Source organism: Manacus candei, unplaced genomic scaffold, assembly GCF_025592945.1.
Source record: "Manacus candei isolate 608988 ecotype Guabito, Panama unplaced genomic scaffold, ASM2559294v1 h1tg000049l, whole genome shotgun sequence".
NCBI classification, from domain to species: domain Eukaryota; kingdom Metazoa; phylum Chordata; class Aves; order Passeriformes; family Pipridae; genus Manacus; species Manacus candei.
The window spans coordinates 24,478,043-24,494,381 of record NW_026138097.1 but is presented as its reverse complement, the minus strand read 5'-3'; the positions used below and the strand labels follow the sequence as shown (position 1 = coordinate 24,494,381).

Sequence of the window (16,339 nt, the reverse complement as noted above, 5' to 3'; positions counted from 1 at the left end):
TTATTAAACTACAGAACTGAATAAATTTGATTTTTTTGTGTGTTTTCAAATGTCATCAATATCAAATATGCAGAAAAGTATGGTCTCTATCATACTGCTGAAAACTGCAAATATTATGTATGAAACCTGGGCCAGAAGATGTTCTATGCAAAGTTATTGATCCATTCACTTACACGGAAAAGAAAATCCAGGTTTCATGAAAAACCTCCAGAATAATTATTAACAACAATACTCTTGCTGACATTAATTTGGATTTCAATAGTATGACTGAGGTCAGAAGATGGACTAGAATACTGAATCTAAAAAACCTAGAGACATTTAGCCATAAGTAACAATATTGACCTCAGAAACACATCAGAAAATTGGGCGGAAAGGACAGTTTAATGGTGGAAATGGACATTTTCGTAACAGAACAGAATTTGCAGAGGAAAGATATGAGAGGTTATCTCCTTTAAGACAAGTGCTTTGTGTTAAAAAAGCCCTCACATTAAAATCAGAAGAGCAATTTTATAGCATTAAAAAGTACTCCCCACATATCAGATTGGAGGTCTTAGACTGTGCCAGTCTAATGGTTGCTCTTCAGAAGATATTTTCATGTGTTTAACCTCCCTGAAATAGCAATAAAAGTTTGCTTTTCCACTTTCACGTGGTTTGCTTATATCCAACAAGAAGACGGAAAAAGATTAGGTTAGTAAAGAAAGGGAGTAAAGGGGCAACTGTGTCATTTAGACCCATAGAAGTTAAAAACTATTTAAGTGTACTAGTTTTATATCAGAATAAATGTTTATCACCTATTAGGAATGATTTGAGAAAGGAGCAGGAGTAAAGTCCTGTGCTTGACAAACAAAACCCTTGTTTCACATATAAAATTAGGGTCAGTGGTCTCACCATCACTGCTTTGTAATGAGATCTTGAGGTAGTAATAGAAATTTCCACAAACGTATCTGCTTTTGAGTGGTAGAAGCTAAAAAGAAAACAATGTTTGGAACTGATTGGAAAGGAATAAAGAACAAAAGTGTTATGATTAAACCACTGTATGCATTCATATCAGCTGCCTTCTTGAATACTGTATATACCTTCTCATCCTGAGGAGAAGGATGATCAGTGTTATGGAGTGGCTTCTGTTTAATTATGTCTTCAATGAAGGGGCAATTGGGGAACAACATGGGTATATAAGGTCGTGGGGAATAGGAATAAATAAGAATTACTGTTCACTGTCTTGTGCAACATGTGAGATATGAAACAAGTTAAGAGGTGTCCCTATTTCCAGAAAGCAAGAAGAGCTGGTTCTTGACCAAAATAAACCTTTGCCATGGAATTTCTAGTAATTTGGTGTGCAGATACCATGCTCCTGTAATATTCAACTCTACTGGGAAATGGAAAAGTTATAAAGGAGAAATCCTTTCAGAGTTTTAGTTACTTCAACACTGCTAGTCACCCAGGAACTTTGTAGGAACAAGTTTTTGAAGACTAGAAGAGTATGCTGAGGGTGCATCACTAAACACTTATTCTTCATCCTTCACTAGAGCTAAGCAGGACACCACTTTTGGAAGTGTTATACAGGGCAGCATGGATCTCTGGCCTGACTTAGTATGAAATTTTAGGTTCTTTAAATAACTAGCAAGGGTATGTCTCAAAATTGTCACTAGAATGCAAGAGATGACAAAATAAGCCAACAACAACCCCAAAAATGCTTATCCATCTACTGGCAGTTCTGAGTTTGTCATTTTGTACCCAAATGGCTTTCAACCAGATCTATTGATACTGTCTACATGAATCAAAAAACAAAGCTTAAATCTTTCATGGTTGCTGACAAACTATTTACCTGTCTTGGGATCAATGGAGAAATATGGTTGCCCCTGAAGAATACTGTAAACCACTCTAGCACTGTTTCCATAAGTGGGATCATCAGCATCTGTTGCCTTTACTTGAAGCACATACGCTCCTGCAAAGAAACACAGGTAATCACATTTTTAGCATAGAGCAGAGATCAGGGAAATTTCAGACATATTAGTCTTGTTGCTCATGGATCCTGTTGCAATTGCTGTTCCACTTCCACTAAAAACAAGGTGAGAATAAAACAGTTAATTCTTCGTCTCCATGCTAGGAACCATCTAGGTAATAACTGAGACATAATGGGGAAGAAAAGTAAATAAGTGCACCATCAGAAGATACTTCTAAACAGTTTATGATGCAAGCATTGTTTGCAAAAAAGTTTTTACAAAACACATACAGGATGGAGGTTTGGTTAAGCTCAATACTGAATTTTGAAGAAGGAGCATATCCCACCACTTTGTGAAAAAGTAGACAACTGTGGAAGTAAAATGAAAGTTACCTCTAAAACAAGCATTTGATCAAGCAGCTCCTGAATTTCCAGTGAAATTAAATGAATCAAACTCTAAACACCATAAAAAGCTACTGCAGTCTCCAAAGGGTGCAATTCATATTCCCACTGTAGAATGAAATTAGGTGTTTAGTTCAGCCAGTTGTCCTCAAAATCCAGACTTGAGTCTCTTTGCCTTTCCAGTACAGCTCAGTAGGAAACAGAAGTACTGTGGAAGGAGGACATTGACACTCTATTATCAGCCATGGTTATAGACCAGACCTAGTGCGATTTCCTTTGCATTTCAATTTAAAAGGGACCCACAGAGCAAAAGAAATACTCCTGAAGATAGAAAACTCACTGTAAATGGCAATAGTCTGCAGAAATGTCTTGTCCATCGTGGTTGCTAAGCAATTTACTTGCATTTACCCACTGCCCCATCATTAAAATAGTGTTCAAATTATAGTCTTCAGCAAAACAAACAGTCACATAGTTGGGTTTTCCCATAAGCTTTGAAGAATTGTTTCCTAAGATCTTCTGTGCCACTGAATGTTGGAATTTTCAGTGCTGATTTGGAGCAAATGAGGGTTGACTACATAAGAAATGGCACAGGGGTGAGGGTAATCCCCACCATTTTTGTTTTAAGAAATATCATGCATTTGGAGGTCATTTGACATTTTTCGAGAACACTCATGGAATACTGCAAACACTTCAAGACTGGTACTTTTCTTCAGTGAAAACTGGCAAGTTTCAAAGAATGCTCATGATCTGAAATTAACTTTGTTGGACTTGTCAAAGTTTATTTCTGGGAGAGCCTCACTGAGAGATGTTCCATGTGAAAGGTCCTATGACTTAGGCAGGAGAGTAACTGATAGCAAAGGTAACTATTTGGGGAATATCTTTTCAGTGCCTGCCCCCCTAGTCTTATCATATGAGGACTGACATCAGTGCTAAAAGGTTTGGGATTAACATTGTAAAAATATTTGCTGCGTGATGGCAGGTCATATAAGATGTCTCCTGTTACAGTTTATTGAACAATAGAGAATTTAAAGGTATTCCAAGAGATATTCTTTCTTTCTTCTGAAGAAAACACAAAAAATATAAGTGGTATTTGACTAAGTTTTTAGAGTTAGTGGACTGATCATGTTTTTAAGCTGAGGGCAAGTTTCATTAAAATTGACTTCTAAAAGAAAGGAAATATTAGCGAATAATAAGTGAATGAATGAATGAAATAAACCACTGAGATGAATTCAGTTATCTAAAACCCTGAGGTTACTCTTGATTTGTTGAATGAAAGGTGAAGAATGATATGTGTTGGAGAAGACCAAAGTCCAGTCTAACAGTTGTGGAAGTAGTGCCTGTCTGAACACTTGTGTTTTTACGTAACACATAACCATGATTGAATATACATTAAATAGGTTAGGCAAGACCAGCCAGAGGAATACATTTTCTTACTGGAATGACAGACAGAAGACATCTAATAACAATAGAACATTTGATGGCCTTCATCTGTTCCTGTCCATAAGGAATATTTTTATAATAGGATCTCACACTTTCAGTCCTGTCTGCTACTCCAGATTAAGATCGAGAAGGAAAAGACAGCTTTCAGATTTTCCCAATTTCCCTTGAAAAAACTGTATATCACTGCATGTGCCACATCCAGACTCTTATTGTTGTGGAAGAAAAGGCAAGATCTGGATCAAGTGCATTGACAAAACATTCCATGTCCACTTACTGTGCAGCACAACACTGCTTCCCAGTATACACACAATTGTCTTCCTTCATTGCTACAGTATTTCACTGCCTTTCAAACCTAAAGAGTTCAGTATACTTTTTCCAGTGAAAAGCTCCTTTTTAACACAGTTGTTGCCTTTTTTCCTCTTTACCAAATTGTTCCGTCTTCCACTGTGTTCTGATCTTAGGCTGGTAAGTTTTTCTCCTCTCTTGAGCAAAGCACCAGATTCCCAGATGTTCAAGTTTGAATTGGAAATACGTGAGTGAGTGCCCTCTGAAAAGTATGCTGCTACGGCACTGGTTTAGGACAATAGCCTGCATTTTTGCCAAAGAAAGGTGGTGCTGTCACACATTCCCATTTTTCTCCTTGAACCAGGACTTGTGTTTCTGATGCCACACTGTTGCTACTTAAGGGACCCAATTTTACTTTGTCTTCTGAGTACTGATTGACAAAATTTTAATTTAGAGTTTTACCATGTAGGCATCCACACTCATGTCACGCCCCTGCTGTTTGCTTCTCAGTGTGTCCATGTACCAATTATGCACAAGTAGGCATTTGAAACACCACAGGTGAATCCATAGCTATGTCTGACTTCTCACACAAAAATGTGACGCTGCAATGTGAAGGAAGCAGACAGTGGCCATCAAACAACCTGAAAATTCTGCTGATGATCCCTGCACACACTGATCATTAGTTGCCTAAAATATAAGTTTAGATATTCCTAATTCCTAGGTATGTGCTGCAGGTAATTCAAACTTACTACTCAAAAAGAAGAAATGTTGATTTACAAGCTAAGTTTTATTAAGGCAGACATACAAAGTCATATTGTAGCCTGATAAACAGCAGGCAATGAATATGAAAAATAATCCATTTTGTGTTGACAGCATTTTCAACTGTATTAAGTCTTCTGTCAGATATTTTACAACTAACAAATAAGAGGTAAAGCTTATATTTTCATGAGAGGCCAGACATGTTTGTTTGTTTGATTTGGTTTGGTTTGGTTTTTTTTAATATGCCTCCAGTCATTTACTTACTTAAATGCATAATTATTGTTCTAACTAGGTTTTCTGAAATTGGTTTCTTATCCATTCAGTATTATCAAGCATTGCTCTTTGCATCTAACGAGCTTTCTATTATATTGCAAAGTATGGAACCCATATATTTTTTAAAGTAGATTCTCAAAAGTAATTATTTTTTTCCAGGCAATAATACACTACAATAAATCTTTAATGCACAAAGGTAGTGATGGAGGATCACATTAACTATAATTCATGACATTTTAATTAAAATATGCAGTTACTATATGAAGGAAAAAATGAACAAAAAAAGATAAAATATTTCTTGTTGTTTGGAAATACCTCATACAACAGTCAACATTTAAAAATACTTATATTCTTAATTTTTGATGTGCAATTAACACATATTTTATTTTAGGCATTATAAAATGCAGAAAAATAAATTATGGGTTTAAGCAGTTATGTTTTAGAAAGAAAAGAAAAATAATGTTAAACTGTTCACACAGCAGAAGAAATGTAATGGAATTTAAAGACTGTATTTTAAAAAAAAGAAATAGAGATGATATTGAGGACTACTGTAGCTTGTTCTAATCACAGCAAGCATACTCACCTGAATTTTACTGTGGCTAAGACTAAAGGAGATTTAGAAATAACTGCAAACAGAATGGGTGCCAACCTATAAATCATTGGCCAAACTGACTGAAATAGCACTATAAGAGATACTTTATATCAGAATAACTGAAGGGAACTCTGAGTTTATACTGTAATAGAAATACTTATGAAATACAGATTTGAGATCTAGAACTGTTACCATTTTTTTCCAACTGTCTATCATTGGTAAAAATGATACTTTGCCAAAATCAAAAGAATCTTTAAAAGAAGAGCAATATTTATGAAATCTCTTTGCATTCAAGAAGCATTAGAGAGAAATGTCAAAATTTTCCAATTTTCTAATACTCCCAGTTTGAGATTTTCATATTGCTTATGAATGACTACTCAAAATTTGTTAAAAAAAATTACTCCAATGTTCAAACCCTCCCAAATTTCAAAACAGAGTATTTAAATTAACAATTTTCTTCCTCTAAATATTTTTCTTATAAAATACTAAAACAGTACTTTTGTACTGTTTTGACCTGGAAATTTTGCCATCACCAAAGGGTAAGTGGGATATCTTGCTGCATGTGGAGCTATTGTTGTCTTTCAAGGTAATCAAGCAGGAAATCTGAGTTTCTTATGTTTAGTTTGTTGACCTGAATGGCGTGACCAAGACTACACAAAACTCAGCCAGGTCTAGATAAAACGGCTATTACATTGAAAGGGAAAATGAGACGATTCAAGGCTATGAGAATAATACAACAGACTTATTTAGACTTGATTCCTGAAAAAAAACAATACATAGTCAATAAAATTGCAAGGACAATCTAAAAACTATATGGAATATGTCACATCTTACTAAGATCGGCTTTCGCCAGGCCTGCAAATCCCATTAAGTTTGTTACAAATACCAAAATTCTGTTACGTAGTAGCAATGCATTTTTTCCACAGAAAGTCAGGGTGAGCTGCTTTGAGGCTTTGAGGAGGAAAGAGAAGGCTGCATGGCAACATTACATTTTGAGGGTAATTGAAAAAGGAAGGGATTCTGAAATGAGAGCAGGACTTCAGCATGTTGCAAGTTTTCCACAAGGTCTGGCTGGATCCTCTCTCCACTCCACGGAGACCAGAAATTCAATCAGAGTATGTGACTCAGGCCCTTGCCCAGCCAAATTTTTAATATCTTCAGTAAAAGAAATCCCACAACTTCTTCGGATGCTCCTGTCTTTGGGATCCTGTGAAGCAGATTCCTGAACAAGTTCAAGTCTTCCCTTTTGAAATCCAAGGTTGTAATTTTGCCATTTGTTTTGTTCATCTTTTTCCTGTCTTTTGTTAGTAGGAAATGAGTATGTGACCTTGTATGTGAATTTTCATAGAATTACTTTTTGTAACGGACTACAAAGGTAGTTGCAGCTACTTCATGGTGAGTAAAGACATGATTTTCTTGCAGAGTTAGAAGAGCTATCATCATCTTGCTGTACAACCTCTCCCCTCCCACATGTATGATTTAGTGGTTTTTGTCACTCTGCTATGAGATGTTAGTACCTAGTACTTTTGAAAGAAATCAGATGATTGTGGAAATATTTTTATATGGCCAGGAGGAAGGAAGAACACAGCTGCAGGCACAGAAACTCACTACTTTGCACAATATTATTCCTAAACAGTCCCAAAAATAGCACCTTAGCAACCCAAACAGCATCCATCTTCTTTCCAGAATTCAAGTAAAAACCTAATCAACACATACCATACTTGTGGTTTCTTTTCTTTCTTTTTTTTTTTTTTTTAGGCTAAAAAAACAGGAAGAGTGAATTTATGACTCACTGCAGCACTACATTGCAATTCAGATCAGGAGATCCTCTGTCTCAATAAATATTTCCCTGACCTGCCACTAGCAGTTTTAGCAAAGCTACAGTACCAGGAGGACATACACATCCGTAAAGAGAGTTGCTGACATTGCCCTTTTGGGGCTTATCTTTTATAGAAAAAATTACCGATAATAAGTTTTGAAGATATACTTCTGAAGCTGACTCCCACAAAAGTAATGTGAGAAAGGCATATTTTACTTAGAAAAGTCAGTTTCCAGTTTATGTATTCATGGCTGTGCAGCCTTGATAATAACACGAGCTTGCTGGCTCCATCAATATCTTGAATACTAGACACAATCAGGCAAGAACGCTTTTCTCCTGTTTTGCATTCCAGACATCACCCTGAACACATATATATATTTCTTTCAGCTGTCAGAAGCAGCAATACTGCCATTCCCTGTTGTAATTGATGAAGAATGGCAGTCTTTCGCTAATAGTTTTGCTGTGCTGGTAGCTAAAAGCAGCTGTTTTAAGTCTCAGCATTTAGTGCATAATCAAGCATATTTCTAGTATCTCTGGAACAACATTTGATTTACATTGGCAACAATCCAGGGAGTATGAAAGCTGGCTTTCTTTTTTCTTCTGGTCATCCCTGTCTCCCATCTCCCTCATGGATGATGAGGGTAGAGAGGGTAAACCTACTGCTGTGGGGGTTTTAGCTAATTATTCAGCCTAGAAATCAGCAAGACAATTATTTTTTTTTTATCCTCATCTGTTGGGGTCAGCCAGAGTTAAGCCATTAAGGGGCATACAATCCAGCTAAGCTAATAATGAATCTGTTATTCATTTAATATTTATTTAATTTTTTATTAATTTAAGCTCTTCATTTATTTATAAAGACATTCAGCTGCTTACACAGTCTCAAGGCTGTGATAATGTTTGCAGAGGTTACACTTCTGAAGAAAACGAGGAGCTTGAAATAGCAGCTAATAGTCTATACCCAATATGCACATAAAGGAGTGGCCTGGTAAAGTAACTGCTGGAAATAATGCATAAGGGGAACAGCACAGGAACCAATTAGTAAACACTAAGCTTAATATCTATCCATTTGAGAAATACACCTCCTGAGAGTGATTTTTCCTTTCCATTTTCAAGTCTGTGGATTGTTTTCCTCTTACTAATATGACAGAAGTTCCTCTCACATATATGAAATGTAACAAATAGAAAAATTTAGCTTTGACTTCTGCTTTTATTATCTTGACAACCTGACAGGTTTTAAGGCCATGACTCAACAGAGACCACTTTGCCAGTATGACTTCATGACTAGGATACCAGTTGTGCTGGATAAAACCTCTGCTGTAGATGTTTCTATGCTAATAAAAGCATGCTTTTGCTGCCTTAGTTTATATTTTGCAGGGAGGTGGTCTAAATGTATTAGAAGACATAGAGCCTTCTAGTGCCAGATGAAGTATTAGGAAAAGAAGAATTTTTAAGCAATCCAGGAAATGACATTCACTTTTCTCATGGAAGAGCTTCTGGAGATTCTTAAGGACTTGAAATTGTGACACTCCTCCTGATAAGCCCCACTCCTCCTCCCTCCTCCTCCCAAAAATAAAAGAAAGCACGCCAAAAATGATAGACATCACATAAAGAACTCAGGAGAAAGCATGTCACAGTGTACTTCCATTATCATGCTGTTTGAAGTTTTCATGAGCTGGAGTTTCATACATCAATTCTTCAAATGTCAGATAATTTATTCAGAATGTAGCAATAAGAAAACTTGAGCTTTACACAGGATACAAGGAAAAAAATAGTGTGAAATAAATGTCATTCATACTGAATGTCAGGTAAAGGGGCCTATTTTTGAATCCCAGTAGATGTTCTGATGTTATATGGAAGCTGGTATATTTCACTGTTTTTTATTGGACCTGAATAGAAATAATTTAATTCTATGTTCACCTGGGTATCTTTAGCTGAGTAAATTTATTTCTACACCAGAATTTGATGAAAAAATCTTTGTAGTTTTGAATGAAAGAAAGAATTTTATCAGGACTTTTTTTTCCAATTATATATCATGAACTTAGGATCAAATTTTGGTAACCAAATTTCATACTTATCTGGTAAGATTTCAAAGAAGGAGATTTGGAGAGATTGATGACTCAGCACTTTTAAAGTTTGCTTTGCCTGCATCACGTCTCTTCCTACCTACATAAAGTGTGGCTAAATCTCTCAAGGAGGATGCAGATCAGCTTTCACGAACATTTTTTTCCTGTGCTTTTTTTCATATTTACCTCTTTTCTCCTACTCAACATCTACAAATATCCTGAAGGTAAACTTAAATTAGAAAGAGGCATGATAATGTGCAAAAAGAACCTCAGAACACATCAGTGACTTCTACAGAGTCTAGTATGCAATGACATTCTCTATGAAAAATGCTGACTTTAATTATTCAATCAGAATATTGCTTTGAAAACTTTCCTGCTACTTGAAGATCAAAGCACTGAAGAATCCATAGAATTTTACTCTATACATTTGGATTAAAATTTAAAATGTTATCTGATTCATTCAGTGACTTAATTCATCATGTCAATACTATTCTATATAGCTGTCTACATCAACATCCAACTACACTAACCTTCTGTGATGATAGGAGACAGTAACTCCACATACCCATAGTAGGGGTATGACTATAGGGACTTCAGAATTTGGAATAATATGGATGTCCTTAGACTTGACAAAAGGTTCCCCTTTTGCAAACTCATCTGCAAAAGTAAGAAACATGGCAAAAAAACCCCCATGTTTACTTAAAGTAACATCAGGCCCAGCCCCCATCACAAAGGGTATTTCAGAAAAAGATGGAAGAAATCCAGCATCTGAAAACACTCAGGATAATATGCGCCTATGTAAGTCCTAGTCTGATTCCTACTAGTGACTGATTTAAACCCTGAAACATATCTTTTCCAAATATCTCTTACCTTTCGCCCCAATTACTGGGCAAATTATTCCTAAAATAAAGGAATTAATTTTTCTTTCTACAGGAGCAGTGCGACAAGTAACGAACTGAAGTGAGACAGAGATTTTTGATGGATGAATAGTGACAGCTTTCACAGGGCTGACTGTGGTGATTCCTCTTCAGCTGGGCTTTCTGTTCCCTCTCAGAAACCCCATCCATGTTGTAGGAATGACCCACCGACTTATAAAGGTAATAATTCACAACAATTTAGTGGACTTTGTTCCCACTCTCTCTCTCAAGCTTCTGCTGCAAGGATGATTCAGCTGCATGTGCAAACAGCTGGCAACAGAAAACCATGCAGGCATTCAGCCTAAAAGTGGACAGACTTCAAACAAAGCCCTCATGTTAATGGTAAGCACACAATTAATTTTACTTTATTATTTTACTAGAGGGCTTGTAGTGTCACTATCTTTAGAACTTCTTGAGAACAGATTATACATCCATTATAAATGATATATATGAGGTGATCCTCACGGAAATTTATTAAGTGAATCTGAGATCCCTTCTGACCCTAGTTTTGTCATTCTGTGCACTGTATAAACAGACTTCCCTCCTGTCGGAGAAATACTACATCCTTGCTCTTATGGCTATGATAGAAGTCCCTCCATATTATCACTTTAATTTTGTTTGGGAATGCACTATTGAAGCAGAGTTTTCAACTGCCCCCACTACACTCTTTCAGTGTGCAAACTGGATTATTTTGGGTTAAAGATAAGATGGAGGGTAGGTGTGCATTTGATGCAACACAGCTGTTAATAGATTGCCAAGTTCTCAGCATTCACCGTTTCATCACTCAGATCTTTTTCTATTGCATCATGCTACTGCCTAGTATGACATAGGTAGCACTCGGTACAGCAGCAGGAGTAGTACTTGTCCCTCCCTTTTCAGAGCCTTTAGATACCATAACAGTACATAAGTATCATTATTATTTTACATAACTAGCAGTTGCAACTTAATTAGCAAAAATCTACAAAATTTCAACCAAAGATGGAAAATGTCTTGGTAATACAACTATACATATTTAGCTAACTTCATAGCACTGAAAAGAGAATATTTTAGTGATTAGGAGAGAGAAGAAATTCAAACCACAAGGTCGTATTACACATATGGAAGTTTTAAATATACACTTAGAATTAGTTGTGAGCATGAGTCTCCAGTCTCAAATATCTTATATTAGTGTAACAACTTCTTTCTTTTCACGCGTTTGCATTAGTTTTTGATTTTTTTCTAAAATCGTATTATAACCCAGTCTGTTTTTTTATTCATCTGACCGATAAATCCAATTTTGTGTTTACCTCATAATTTGGGTTAGTATAATGATTACAGTCTTAGTAAACAAAACCTCAAACTTCCTTCTCAGCAGGCAAATTTCTGGAGTGTGTGCTGCTGGACTAGGGACTTACAACCAGTTTTCTTTGGAAAAGTCCAGTGAGTCAAAGAAATCTTCGGCATTTCACTGGAGGAATGCACTTCCTAAGCATAACTGTAGAGATGTTCTTTGCCAAAATGTCACAGAAACATTCTTTTCACTCTTTTCTGCCTTACTAAGCATGTCTCTGTTTCAAGATACTGCATGCAGAGCTTTTCTCAGCATAAGGAAAGATTGAACCAGAAGATAGTAATAGGCATATCTCGTCCTGTTCTTACTTCAATACCAGACTGCTGGGCAACAAAGTATTTCTTAGGTTGTCCATGGTAAAGTGGAAACAGGAACCTTCATGCTTGTAGAGGTAGATGCTGTTCTAAGACTAATGTGCAGTGATTTTTTGGTGCTTTGTAGTGTGGTGATAATAGAGGCGTCTTCTGTTATATCACTGGTCATGACATAATAATATACATAATTTGGAAACACAGCATTAGACAGAACAGTAGACAAACCCAAAGTATAAAGAAATATATAATATTTTTCAAATTCCTTAAAGTCATACTTTTGAAAGAATTGTGGACTACAGTCAAATGACAATCTCAAGAGCTGAGAGAATTACAAAATATTGTTTATTTTGGACAATATTTTGTGATATTTTAGAAGGTATCTTGTAACTTTTAGCTGTGCAAATACCCAATTTTCTTTGTGTTTATTTTCTTTGGTAAAAAATGAAAGATAGTGTGGCTTTTTAAACAAAGAAAAAGAAAAAAAACTCAAGCAAAAATGTGATTTTAAGTTAATTTAAAGCATACCAATACATGCAAAACATTTCAGTCTTGAGCATGGTAAATGGGCAAGAGCAGGAAGGTTTTCATTTCATTAGGAGTAGAAGACAGTCAGGTATGCTATAGGAGTTCTCAATTCAAATGCCTTTTTTTACATGAGGAAGTTCAAATTTGTACTGCTCACCTTTCTGGATAATTTCATACATGTGACTGCTTATATACTTTTCATTTAGATTATATGCCTGTTTTCTAAGACAGCTTCCTGACTCGCATGCAATGTTACTCTTTCTTTCATTTTTCTTTTTACTTCTTAGTTTCTTCTACATAAATTGTACTATTGTGTTAAAACCTTTCCTAGAACATTTTTAGGTATGTATAATCAGCTAACTGGCAAAGAGTTTCAAGATATCTTGAATTGAGCTTTTAAGTAAGTGAACTCTTCAGTAACACAAGAAAAGTCTTCAGGAATACTCCTGCCCTTTGTGACTCAGTTTTAATCTCTTAAGAGAGATTCAAGGAAGTGTTGTGATTCCAGCATAAACTATTACTGTTGCAAGAAAGAAATGTGATGGGGAACATGTTGAGGAAGGAGGTTTGAAGTATGGGACAAAATACCCTCCTCTTCTGTTTAAAGAAGACTATTACTCTAAGATTACTCTATTTTAAAATAAGTATTGTTTTCATCAGTGTGTCCTAATTGTGGGTACTGAAGTTTTATTGCTTAATTTCAGGCACTCTAGATTTCAGTCTCAACACTCTAAAAGTTAATGTACCTACCCATCCTAAAATACATGCAGTGTTCAATTAAATTTTCATTCATCTGTTATCTACAAATAAATGCCTAAATCCTCATGGGAAAATCCGTGTTATTGATTGCATGGGTTGTGTCTGCAAAACTTCTAACTGGAATGATGCCAGAGCTGATTAAGAGATAGCCAGCAGTCCTGGAGTTACTCTTGGTGATATTAAAGGCTGTATTAACGTATATGCCACTCTTCACTGTGTGTCAGAGGTAAGCCCAGACCTCCACTCTCAACAAAAGTTCTTTTTACTATGACTGGCAAAAGAAACTGTGCTCATAGTTAGTCAAAAAGTGTATCTTCTGGCAAAGTGTAATTACACTCATCTTTTACCCAATTAAGAATATTTCAGCTCATGTTATTCTTCCTTTCCCATTGTAAAGCCCTGTTTGGGAAGGGTGAGATCCAGTTCATTCTAAAATTAACAGTAAGGCTCTCTTGCCTTGGATAGCAAAGGACCATATGTTTAGACACCCCTGTTATTTTGAAATTTGAAATCTGTCTAACTCTATCACTCTAGTAAAAAACAGATATTTCCCATCAGGTTGAAAATTATCCAGAGAAAATGGATAAAAATTAAAATTTTCTAACTTGATTTTGTGAACTATCAATTGGTTTTGAGCAGCCTTTCTGGTGGAAATACTGACTCAAAGCATTGCTTGAATGATTCTGCAAACATTCCTTTCTTCAAATCACTAACAATGCAGACTACGCATTGTGTATCCAAAATATGTGATTGAACATATTAAAATTAAAAATATATATTAAAATACAAAACCTTCTGTCACCTATCACAGCTACATCTTATTTTTAATGCACACAAGAAATAAAAAATATTTTGGTGCCTTTTGCAAAGTGATATGCCTTTGAGAAGTAACATTTAACATCTTTTTAAGAAGGTCTGTTTGAATTCTAAAGAATTTCAGAAGATTTTATGTGTGTTTTCTTATTACAGGAACCATTCATCTAACTTACTAGATCAGCTTGAAGATTCTCAGCACTTACAAAAACATGGAAGTCAAAGTTTTTTTACCTAATTCAGTTGAAACTTACTCAGAAATTTGTGAAAAGTTTTTAATAATGTACCTCAACCTGTAAGTGTGTCACAGATGTTAGAGGAGACAAAAAACTCGCAACCTTTAATAAGTTACTATTTATTTTCCAAATCTAGACATTTCTGACATAATTTTCTTTTCCAAGAGCCACAATCATATTTGTCAACTTAACTGATCCCTGAAACGAGATCTAAATTATTCAACAGGGATAAAATTAGTAACAAGCCCCAGGCTTAACACAACAGTAGTTTTTAGCATTCACTTTTGGTTTATTAACTACTAGAGACCTATGGCAAATGAGATCTAGGATGACACCACAGTCCAGTTTAACAGTGTCTTATTTCTGCAGCCTAGTAACTTTGTTCTTTTTTGTGGGTTTATGTTTGTTTGTTTGTTTGTTTCATTTTGGTTTTGTTGTTGTTGTTGTTGTGGAACCCTTTAGATGAAGTGGCACATATGCATCTGCAAAGGCACATTCTGGTGCTCAAACTTCCAGTATCTGAAAGTAACAAGTTCTCATTTTTCCTCTCAAATTTATTAAGGCTTCTGGTCATAGGACAAGTTACTGTCTAATAGCAAAACAATAAAAGTGCCAAGTCTTCCATCAAACTGCTAGAAGTATTGTCTCCTTTTTAAAGAACAGCGATACTTTACTTAGACTGACCGCAGATCTTCTCCCTGGCTGCTGAGAAGACTCATACCTTTTGCAATTTCCAGAAGCTTAATTCTTCAACTACCATATTCCTATTCCCATTCCCATAGCCTCCAGCTAATGAGCCACATCGAGGAAACTCATCCAGTCTAACCTGTATTTTCCCATGGTTACTTACTAAATTTCCTTATCCTTCTTCTTTCTCCTGACATGTGTCCTACTGTGCCTTTTCTGCAATTATCTCCCTTTTCTACCTGCCTCTTTCTCCTCTGGGAATTCCACTCTCAAACCTTGCCCAGGCCTGACTTGACAAAATGTCCCTGAAGCAGCTCCTGCTTTCTCTAGATTCTCCCTACAGAAAAAAAAAATTAAAAAAGCTCTGTCTCCTTCTCAGAAAGCGACTGACATCAGTCATTTTTCTGGATGCAGCTCAATCATTTTTCATCCTTCGACACTAACCAGCCTACTTCTCTTGTTTTCATTTCTTTTTCATTTTATTCTATAAAATAAAATTATATTCAAAATAACTATTTTTGACACATTTCAATATTTTTAATCAATTATGGGATGAATAAAAGTGAGGTTGTATTTTCTGGAAATGTGTTGCTTAAGAAATTATTCACACTGCAGCCCAACAAGTTTTTTCCTGGCCCCATTGCACCTACTACCAACAACAGGCTTCACATCAAGACACTAGCAAAAATATGTCCCAACTAACTAAAAAATATGGGCATTTTAATGAAAAATCTAAGCATGTCAGGCCACTTCTAATTGTCTGGTTTTTAATTTATTCATTTTCCTTTCTCTATAGACCTCTGTGCTTTTTTATCATCAAAGTTTAAAAAATTAGAAAATAATAGTAAGTCATGTATGGAAAGCAGTTGCGGAGAAGTATATAGGAAGACAGTGGAGAAAACAGGCTCATTCATTTCTTTGTTATTGTGGCTAAATATAATCCATAATACAGTCTGATTTTCTTAAAATTCAGTAGGCATATGAAGGCTGCACTGAATGAGGGAATATGCTCTTTGACCATTTTGTAAAAGTGTCTGATTAATTTTCCTTTGTCACTTTCAATATGTTTCTATTGCATGCTTGGGACTACTGAGATTCCCAACAGTGACTGAATTTTGCAGCTGAAAATTACTGTCCTTAAGTAATTCTAAGAATTTCTCGCTAAAAACTCATAAACACACAT

The 16,339-nt window shown here is 35.6% G+C and overlaps 1 protein-coding gene across 6 annotated transcripts in view; it reads right to left on the bottom strand.

The window, feature by feature from the left end:
• CDH12 (cadherin 12) overlaps nucleotides 1–16,339 on the bottom strand; it is a 528,112-nt gene that overhangs the window by 73,497 nt on the left and 438,276 nt on the right. For all 6 annotated transcript variants that reach the window (XM_051799389.1, XM_051799387.1, XM_051799393.1 and 3 more), the window contains one exon: nucleotides 1,826–1,945. In XM_051799389.1, the coding sequence (XP_051655349.1) occupies nucleotides 1,826–1,945 (120 nt within the window). The remainder of the gene's footprint in view (nucleotides 1–1,825; nucleotides 1,946–16,339) is intronic.